Genomic DNA, 10,085 nt, shown 5'->3' with positions numbered 1-10,085 from the left:
GACCGCCGGATATCCGCCGAGTGACCCTTACAAGTCCTTCTTGATCCTGAAGTGGAGTAGGTGCCGCTGTTGCTGCTGGTGTTGAATTCAGAACTGTAGCGGGACATGGGGCTGGAGGACGAGCAAAAGATGCTGACCGGGTCCGGAGATCCCAAGGAGGTAAGGCAGGGCGACCGACTCGACCCTCTTCGCTGCCCGGAGGGAGGCTCAACACCTAGCCCGCCAAAACCCACCGGGCCCTGTTGGCCCTGGAGTCGCCCCTGGAGTTTGCACCGTCCGGATTGCTGGTTCCCTTGACCCTTCCCCAGAATTTGTCGATTCATCTTGGACAAGTAGATGACTAGCCTTTCTCTAGCTCCTGGTTTCCCCCGTCTGTGAATGCAGTGAAGGTGTAACGACAAAGAAATGCTGTGTCGCCTAAACTTTTGTAAAAATTGTATTTTTATTTTTAGTCGGTCAGGTGTTCCGAGACCCTAGTTTGGCAGGTTTAGAGAGCAGGCTGACCAGCGCTAGTGCTTCTCTCCACTCGGGTCAAGAATCCTGCCACATTTTCTGTGCAGGTTCCGAAGATCTGGCCTTATGCTAGTTTCTGTAAAGAAGTGGTGGTTTCTTTTTTTCGGTAGGGGTGAAGGTGGGAGATATATTTGGGGACAGTGTAGGAATGTGCCCCATAATTCTGTGCTGATGGAAGAGGGAGCTCTTTGCCAGAGTAAGAATGCCAATTTAATAATTATTTTTTGACTGCTTACTATTCCAAGTTATTTATATGTACCAATCCGTTTAAGCGACACACTAGTCCTAGAAGGTGAGTATTGGGTACTGTTCTTATTGTCATTTTACAGATGAAAAACTAGCACAGAAAGGTTAAATGTCTTTTCTAAGGACCACAGCTGGGAAATCATGGAGCCAGGACTTGAACCCAAGCAGCATGGTTTCTGACCCAACCAAGACTTAGTCACAGTGCTTCACAGCTTTACAGAAGCCAGCTACCTTTGTTTTCCAGTCACATTTCCTATCCTTTGTTCTCTAGTCCCTTCAGGGCAGCTGTTCCAGGTTTATGGGTTCAAAACAGATGGAAACTAGTTTATCCCAAGATTTTTCCTAGTCTTATTATTTTCAGAAAGAGGAGCAGAATGAAATGGAACCAGCCTCAGGATGTTCAGCAGGAAGTATACCAGAAAGTTCAGCACTCCTACCACAGCAGTAGATGAGAAAAAGCAAGGAGTCAGTTTTAAAATTAAGAAAACTGAGGTCTTTGGGGCGCCCAGGTGGTTCAGTTGGTTGGATGTCTGCCTTCAGCTGTGTCATGATCCCAGGGTGTTGGTATCCAGCTTCGACAGGCTTCCTGCTTGGTGGGGAGTCTGCTCTCTCTCCCTCTGCCCCTTGTCCACCCCTACCCCTACTTGGGCACTCTCTCTCTAACAAATAAAATATATTTAAAAACTAAGGGCTTATGAAGAACCTATACCTTTTGGACATTACATCTTTTTGTTTAGTGTGACCTTGGTTTTTGTTATTGACTGAAAATTTTACATGAAGTAGTCCATATTCAGACTTGGATTTGTTTTTCTACATGTCCTAATATTTTTTCATACAATATTATCAAAATGATCAATGTAGTAGCATTGCTAGTAGAGAAATGATACAAAGGTCTTGTTTCTAGGATACAAATTCCAGGTTTCTTTTTTTTTTTTTTTAAAGATTTTATTTATTTATTCATGAGAGAGGGAGAGGGGCAGAGACACAGGCAGAGGGAGAAGCAGGCTCCATGCAGGAAGCCCGATGTGGGACTCCATCCGAGGTCTCCAGGATCACACCCCTGGCTGAAGACGGCGCCAAACTGCTGAGCCGCCCGCCGCCCCCCGCCCCCCGCTGCCCAAATTTCGGGTCTCTAACTGAAACAATATGATTTCCGTTTTTGTGTTTTTGTTTGTTTGTTTGTTTGTTTTTTTATGATAGTCACAGAGAGAGAGAGAGGCAGAGACATAGGCAGAGGGAGAAGCAGGCTCCATGCACTGGGGGCCCGATGTGGGATTCGATCCCCGGTCTCCAGGATCACGCCCTGGGCCAAAGGCAGGCGCCAAACCGCTGCACCACCCAGGGATCCCTGATTTCCGTTTTTTGGAAGAATTTTTTCAGTATGAATTTTTTTAAAGAGCAAGGGTAAGAAACCTTAATGAAAATCTAGAATTTGGGACGCGTGGGTGGCTCAGCGGTTGAGCATCTGCCTTTGGCTCAGGGTGTGATCCCAGTCTGGGGATCGAGTCCCACATTGGGCTCCCTGTGAGGAGCCTGCTTCTCACTCTGCCTGTATCTCTGCCTCTCTCTGTGTGTTTCTCATGAATAAATTTTTTAAAAAGAAAAAAGTAAATCTAGAATTTGACATCCTAAAAATCTTCATGTTTAGAAGAGATCTTTGCTAATTTTGAGGATAAATAGCAGCCTTAGCCCTCCCAGCTTTCCTGAGTTTTGGTCTCTTCCCCAAAGGGCATGGTAGGGACAAGCAGATTGTGTTGGATTTTTGAAAACATAATGAGGGATTGCTGAACTAGTTCTTGGTATTTTCCTATATACCTTTTCTTTCCCTTCCCCCAAATGTGGATACATGGATGTGCAGGCAGGCAAACAGGCTGAAATATTGATCAGACTCTATTGTGCTCCAGATTTAGACCTATAATGATGCTTCCATAGGGACTTTTTTGCTCTCTTAGGAAGAAAGGAAACAAAGTTTGAGGTTGTGTACCTGAATCAGAAGTAAATAGGTAGAAGGTGGTATTTCCAAGGTTGTGAATGGAGCACTGTACTGTAGACCTTTGATGCACTTAGGCTCATAGTCTATGTAGAGACCTGGGAATTCAGCAAGTCAAAAAGCAGTGACTAACGTTTTTAGTTAAGCTCTGGCTAACGAAGTTTAGGTTTGGCTATTTTCATATTCCTAGTTCAAGTTCAGAGTCTAGAAAAAAATGTTAGTTTTCTTCCTAATTTCGTTTTGGATAGAAGGACTAAACTGAGCTATTTCTGGTAATACTAGGGCCTACCAGAATTTCAAACAAAAATTTCATGTGAACATCAGCTTGAATTTATATCAGAAAATGTCTAATTGGGGCACCAGGCTGGCTCAGTAGATAAGAGCATGTGACTCTTGATCTCAGGGTGGTTGGTGAGTTCAAGCTCCACGTTGGGCGTAGAGCTTATTTTAGAAAAGAAAGAAAGAAAATGTCTAATTAGTGTTTGTTATCTGTAAAGTGGAGCCCTTAAGGGGCTGTTGTGATTAATCAAATTACAGATATGAAAGTAATTTATATACTTTATTTGTTTGAGAGAGAGAAATCAAGAGAAAGTGTGAGCAGGGTGGAGGGGCAGAGAGAGAGGGAGAAGCTGACTCCCCCTGAGCAGGGAGCCCGATGTGGGGCTCAACATGGAGCTGGATCCCAGGACCCTAGGATAACAACCTAAGCCAAAGGCCGAGGCTTAACTGACTAAGCCCCCAGTTGCCCTACTTTATGTAGAGTGTCCTACACACTAGGTTGTTGCTAATGAAAGTGGATAGTATGTCCTTGTTGAAATGTACTCTGGGTTTGTTTTAATTAGGCATGGTAAGGTTATAGACTATAGACATGGAGACACTTTTTTTTTTTTTAAGATTTTGTTTATTTATTTATTCATGAGAGACACAGAGGCAGAGACACAGGCAGAGGGAGAAGCAGGCTCCATGCAAGGAGCCCGATGTGGGTCTTGATCCCGTTCCCCAGGATCACGCCCTGGGCTGAAGGCTGGCGCCAAACCTCTGAGCCACCCAGGGATCCCAAGACACTTTTTTTTGAAAGAAGAGTTTACTATTTATGGATCCCAAGAGAAGGAGGGGAAGGCATACTACCCAGGGCCACATGGAGAAGTGTGTGGGCCAGTAGAAAGAGCAAGGGAAATCAGCTCTTGATTTCTGAGGGAAAGAATGGGTGAGGCAGGATAGGTTAGCCCTGGAAAGTTTAGTAGGACTGGATTATTTGAATAATTTGGGGCAATAGGGGTGGTCTAGTTATTTGTACTTGGCCCTTAGGGTGATTAGGGCAGGAGCAATAATTGGTTTAGTGTAGGAGATGAAGTGATTGGTGGTGTTTTGGATAGGTTGGTTTACATATGAAAGGTATTGTCCCCTGGGAGGAGCTTTCACACCAGAATTAGCAAAACCTCTAAAATGTCAAAGCATCATAAAATAGAGAAAATTTAAAAACAATTAATACAGTGTTTTTCCTCAGTAATTACAACACCAGTATGACTAGGAATATATGTCCTAAATTGCTGCTGACATTAATTTTGTTTTCCTTTTGTAGGAGGAAGAGGAGGAGGAGGAATTAGTGGTAAGAGCCGTCTCAGGTTTGGAACATCTCAGTAAAAGGAAGTTTGAGCTTCATGAAACTCTAAGGGCATTTTAAGGAGTCTTTACTTGACATCTTGGAGAGAATGGAAGTGGAAAAAGCCTTTAGTACTGTCTGTGCTGTGGAGTGTTTGGGGGTGTGGGCCTGGGAAACTGAATCTTCTGGGTTTGGAGCTGCTTTAGTCATGGTATGAGAGAGCACAGCAGCATCTTGAGGGCCTGGTATTCAATTTTCTATCTGCTTTTTGCGGTTTAATAAAGGATTCTGGAAGGAACTTTTCTTATGTAGCCCTTCTCCTTATTAACATTGCCCTTCTAGCTGGGCAGCTGGGGCATGTAGGCCTGGCTCTCAGATGAGGGGAATTCAAATTCACAGACATTACATAGCCCAAAATAATGTGTTAATAAGTGAGGCCTCCTATAGATCTACTTCAAGTTTGGCTAGGTTTCCTTTACCACCTTGTTTTTCAGATAGGACTGAGGCTTTCAGTGCATACTGGCAACCTTGGAAGGCAGGAATGTGAAACTTTCCCCTACTACTTAGCATCAGAATTGAATGGGAGACCCCATTCTGCCATTTCTGGCGGCAGTGTGGCTCTGCCAGCTGGCCTTCTGCACGGTAATTCAGAGGCAGCACCTTGGTTTGGTGGTTGTATTAATCAATCAGATGGTTTGTGAGTCTCCTCCTAAAACCCCCATTTTGGTTCTTTTCTCTGTTTCTCCTTTAGGATCCCCTAACAACAGTGAGAGAGCAATGCGAGCAGCTGGAGAAATGTGTAAAGGCTCGGGAGCGGCTAGAGCTCTGTGACCAGCGTGTATCCTCCAGGTCACAGACAGAGGAGGATTGCACAGAGGAGCTCTTTGACTTCCTGCATGCAAGGGACCACTGTGTAAGTTAGCTGGAAGTCAGGAAGGGGAACGCTTCTGGTGGCCAGGCCAACCTGGTTCTGACAACCTTCCACACTAGGGGCAGTTCTGTCAGTAAGCATTTACTTATTGGCCCATTCACGTCAGCTACAGTGCTGAGCACTTTATGTAAATAATCTTACCTAATTCTACTACTTTCACTGGAGATAGGTGTCGTTAGCCCCATTTTACAGAAACTAAGAAACTGAGGCTTAAAGAAGAGAAACAGTGTCCCAACTTGGACTGCTAAACAGTGGAAACGCTGGATTTTGTACCTTTAAGTGGTAGGCTATTCTTTAAAATCGTTTACATTCTCCAGTATGTCTTATACATTGCAGTTGGTCCAAAAAGTATTATTTTCCTTTTTTTAAAAGATTTTACTTATTTATTCATGAGAGACACCGAGAGAGAAAGAGGCAGAGACAGAAGCAGGCTCCATGCAGGGAGCCCAATGTGGGACTCGATCCTGGGACTCCAGGATCATGCCCTGAGCCAAAGGCAGACGCCTAACTGCTGAGCCACCCAGGCATCCCAAAAAGTTTTCTTTTTCTTTTCTTTTCTTTTTTTTTTTTTTAAGTAAATTTGTATTTGACTCTTACATCTAACAGGTATTTTATTTAAAGATTTTATTTATTTGACAGAGAGCACACGAGCATGGGGAGTGGCAGGTGGAGGTAGAGGGAGAAACAGGCTCCCACTGAGCAAGAAGCCTGATGTGGGGCTCACTCCCAGGACCCTGGGATCATGACCTGAGCTGAAGGCAGACACTCAGCCGACTGAGCCACTCAGGTGCCCCCATGTAACAGGTATTTTAAATAAATTACAGAGTAGGCAAAAGTTTGATATGATTGCTTATATTAAAGCTGATAAGCATATGAGAAGGTGCTTAACACCATTAGCTCTCAGGGAAATACAGATCAAAACCACAATGGAACTATCAGTTCATCTATCAGGATGGCTATAATCAAAAACATAGGGAGAAATGTGTGAAGGGGGTCAAAGGTAAAAAAGAAAAAATAAATGACTTTTTTCCCCCCCTCTGAAAAAGTTAATGATCTCCATTCAACCAATTTTATTTATGCTTCAAAAATCCCAGGGCACCTGGCTAGCTCAGTCCATAGAGCACACAACTCTTGATCTTGGGGTCATAAATTTAAGCCCCATGTTGGGTGTGGAGCTTACTTAAAAAAATAAATCCCAATATAGGTGTTTTGTTTTAATTCTGTAATATACAGTGGAAATACACAAATGCATATGCACCCCACCCATTAAACACATTGTGACCATTAAGGAAGATATTTTATAAAGATAGAAAAATCTGGCATCCCTGGGTGGCACAGCGGTTTGGCGCCTGCCTTTGGCCCAGGGCGCGATCCTAGAGACCCGGGATCAAATCCCACATCGGGGGATCCCTGGGTGGCGCAGCGGTTTGGCGCCTGCCTTTGGCCCAGGGCGCGATCCTGGAGACCCGGGATCGAATCCCACGTCGGGCTCCCGGTGCATGGAGCCTGCTTCTCCCACTGCCTATGTCTCTGCCTCTCTCTCTCTGTGACTATCATAAATAAATAAAAATTAAAAAAAAAAATGTAACTGAATTATACTGCCTAGAGATAACCCTGTTTTCTTGTATATACTATCAGATTTTTAAACAAAATGGAATCATAAGTACATTTAAATATAAAATATGAATAGAGGTATTACATTCCTTTTTCAACATAATTTTAGTGGAAAGAAGGAAAAATTTTTTTTAAACTTTTAATTTTTTTTTTAAGATTTTATTTATTTATTCATAGAAATGCAGAGAATGAGAGAGAGAGAGAGAGAGGCAGAGACACAGGCAGAGGGAGCAGCAGGCTCCATGCAGAGAGCCTGACGTGGGACTCAATCCGAGGACTCCAGGATCATGCCCTGGCTGCAGGCGGCGCTAGACCACTGCGCCACCTGGGCTGCCCCAAAGAAGGAAAATTTATATACAAAATGTGCATCTGTAATTCTTCATATCATTAAAAATAGATGGGTGTTGGTGATGTGGAGAAATTGGAAACCTCATATACTGCTGTTGGGGCTATAGATTGGTATAGCCCTATAGAAGGTGGTCTGGCAAAAAGAAAAGAAAAAGAAACTGGTCTGGCAGTTCTTCAAAAAGTTAACATATGACCCAGTAACCCTCCTAGGTATATACTCGAGAAATGGAGAGATATGTCTATACAAAAGCTTGTACACAAATATTCAAAGAAGCATTATTCACAATAGCCACGAAGTGGAAACCTAAGTGTTCACCAATTGAGAAACCGATAAATGTAATATATCTGTTATAATGGAATATTATTTGGCAATAAAAGAAATCAAGCACTTTACTAAAAAAATTAAACTCTGCTATATGATCCAGCAATTCCATTTCTGGTTGTATAGTTTCTTTTTTTTTTTTTTTTTTTTTAATTTTTATTTATTTATGATAGTCACACAGAGAGAGAGAGAGGCAGAGACACAGGCAGAGGGAGAAGCAGGCTCCATGCACCGGGAGCCCGACGTGGGATTTGATCCCGGGTCTTCAGGATCGCGCCCTGGGCCAAAGGCAGGCGCCAAACTGCTGCGCCACCCAGGGATCCCTGGTTGTATAGTTTCAAAAGAACTGAAACTCTGTTCAGTTGAACAGAAACTTGTACATGCATGTTAATAGCGATATTCATAGCTAAAAGGTGGATGCAGCCCAAATATCCATTACAGTATAGACATACAATGAAATATTTAGCCTTAAAAGGGGAAGGAACTCTGACGTGCTACAACCTGTATGAACCTTGAAGACATGCTAAGTAAAATAAACTAATCACAAAAAAACATGTCATTCCACTTATGAGGTACCTAGAGTAATCAAATTCATAGAAAGTGGAATGGTGGTTGTCAGGCTTCAGGGAGGGGAAATGGGGGATTATTTAGTTTCAGTTTGAGAATATGAAAAAATTCTGAAAATTAATAGTTGCTAGTGTAAATTAATGCCACAGAAATGTAGAGTTAGGGACGCCTGGGTGGCTTAGTGGTTAAGCATCTGCCTTTAGCTCAGGGCATGAACCCGGTCTTAGGATCGAGTCCCACATCAGGCTCCCTGTGAGGGGCCTGCTTCTCCCTCTGCCTGTGTTTCTGCCTATGTCTGTGTCTCTCATAAATAAATAAAGTCTTTAAAAAAAAAAAAGAAAGAAAGAAACGTAGAGTTAAAAATAGTTAAAAGAAAGGCCCCTGGCAGGCTCATTCAGAGGAGAGTGTGACTCTTCATCTCGGAGTTGTGATTTTGAACCCCATATTTGTCACGGAGCTTACTTTAAAAATATATAGTTAAAATGATAAATTGCATGTTATTTAAATAGTTTATGAGCCAAGCACTGGGTTGAGATGTAGGAATGAATGAAATAGGCATGGTCCCTTCCTTTAGTTGAACCAGCATAAAAGACAAGTAGAGGGCAGCCCCAGTGGCTCAGCGGTTTAGTGCCGCCTTCAGTCCAGGGCCTGATCCTGGAGACCCCGGATCGAGTCCCACGTCAGGCTCCCTGCGTGGAGCCTGCTTCTCCCTCTGCCTGTGTCTCTGCCTCCCTCTCTCTGTACTCTCATGAATAAATAAATAAAATCTTAAAAAAAAAAAAAGTAGAATACTTAACTCTTTCGGGTATAAACTTCTCAGGATGGCTTTCACTGATGCTCCTATTTAAAGCCACTTCTCCCACTCCGCTACCCCCTGCTCTCGTAATTTCCTCAGAGCATTTCTCAGTAAGTTAACCTCATGTGTGTATTATGTTTCTGTTATTAGTCTCTAAGTTCCTCAAGAGACAGAGATACTGCCTGGTTTACCAATGTAGCTCCCTTAGCACCTGACATATAGTAGATATTATATAAATATTTGTTACGTTAATAAACACTGATACGGGAGGTATAAGTTTCTGTGGGGAAGACAGAGGAGGGACAGACGTGTGGGGTAGGAGTTCGTTTAGAGAAGGCTTACAAGAAATGACATGTAAACTTAAATTCTAAAGGAAAGCTAAAAGGTGAAAAAGTGGGAGAGAGTTCTAGGTAGAAGGGAAATAGTATTCATGTAACTAAAAGTAGTTCACTAGCACTTAGGGGTGTGGGTATGTGGGAACGCTATGGAGAGAGAAGGGGCAGTAGTGTGTTCCAGGTCATGAAGGACCTTGTAAGCTATGGCATTAAAGCTGCCAGTTGATGACATCCTTTTCTTTCCCATCTAGGTGGCCCACAAACTCTTTAACAGCTTGAAATAAATGTGCATACTTCACCCCAGCCTTCATCACCTGGGCATCAGGATATTTCATGGTTTTGACCATGCATTTGTTTCGTATCCGTCTAACTGTATGTTCATGTGGACCTCATGGATTTTGGCTTAGACAGTAGCTTCTAAGTAATTAGCAGTGATTCCTCTTAATAAAGTCCAATGATCTGCAGACCTGTTGCCTCCTTTCCTTTTTTTCTTTAATTTGAAAATTTCAAACATAAGACTAGGTAAACAATAATCAACTCCCTGGTACTCATCACCTAGCAAATCTCTCTTTTTTTCTTAAGATTTTATTTATTTGATAGAGCAAGGGTACTACCTGGGGGAAAGGGCAGAGGGACAAGCCAACTGCTCAGTGCTCAGTGGGAGCCCAACACCGGGCTTGATCCCAGGACTTTGAGATTATGACCTGAGCCAAAGTCAGACGCCTACCCAATCGAGCCACCCAGGCACCCGCCAATGTGTATGTGTAATGATAAGGACAATGTGTAATGATAAAGACTTTTTAAAGATGTATGTTGGGAC

General features: G+C 43.0%; 1 protein-coding gene across 2 annotated transcripts; it reads left to right on the top strand.

The window, feature by feature from the left end:
* Positions 1 to 5: 5 nt before the first annotated feature.
* On the top strand, positions 6 to 9,731 carry UQCRH (ubiquinol-cytochrome c reductase hinge protein). 2 transcript variants are annotated; one of them, XM_038558176.1, is made up of 5 exons: positions 25 to 159; positions 4,332 to 4,358; positions 4,847 to 4,994; positions 5,104 to 5,265; positions 9,517 to 9,731. In XM_038558176.1, exons 3-5 carry the CDS (start codon positions 4,932 to 4,934, stop codon positions 9,547 to 9,549), a joined length of 258 nt encoding a protein of 85 aa, XP_038414104.1. In that variant the 5' UTR covers positions 25 to 159; positions 4,332 to 4,358; positions 4,847 to 4,931; the 3' UTR covers positions 9,550 to 9,731. The 2 variants fall into 2 exon arrangements, with proteins under 2 accessions (XP_038414103.1, XP_038414104.1); XM_038558175.1 differs by lacking the exon at positions 4,847 to 4,994 and having other exon boundaries at positions 6 to 159.
* The last annotated feature ends 354 nt before the right edge of the window (positions 9,732 to 10,085 follow it).

Source organism: Canis lupus, chromosome 15, assembly GCF_011100685.1.
Source record: "Canis lupus familiaris isolate Mischka breed German Shepherd chromosome 15, alternate assembly UU_Cfam_GSD_1.0, whole genome shotgun sequence".
NCBI classification, from domain to species: Eukaryota; Metazoa; Chordata; class Mammalia; order Carnivora; family Canidae; genus Canis; species Canis lupus.
Note: the sequence above shows the minus strand (reverse complement) of the source record. Positions and strands in the feature narration are given on the sequence as shown.

Excerpts from the sequence above, each read along its gene's own strand:
- UQCRH (XM_038558175.1), top strand. The coding sequence starts at position 106 with ATGGGGCTGGAGGACGAGCAAAAGATGCTGACCGGGTCCGGAGATCCC. Across the intron at positions 160-4,331 it reads GGTCCGGAGATCCCAAGGAG|GAGGAAGAGGAGGAGGAGGA; the intron begins GTAAGGCAGGGC and ends TTCCTTTTGTAG. Across the intron at positions 5,266-9,516 it reads TGCATGCAAGGGACCACTGT|GTGGCCCACAAACTCTTTAA; the intron begins GTAAGTTAGCTG and ends TTTCCCATCTAG.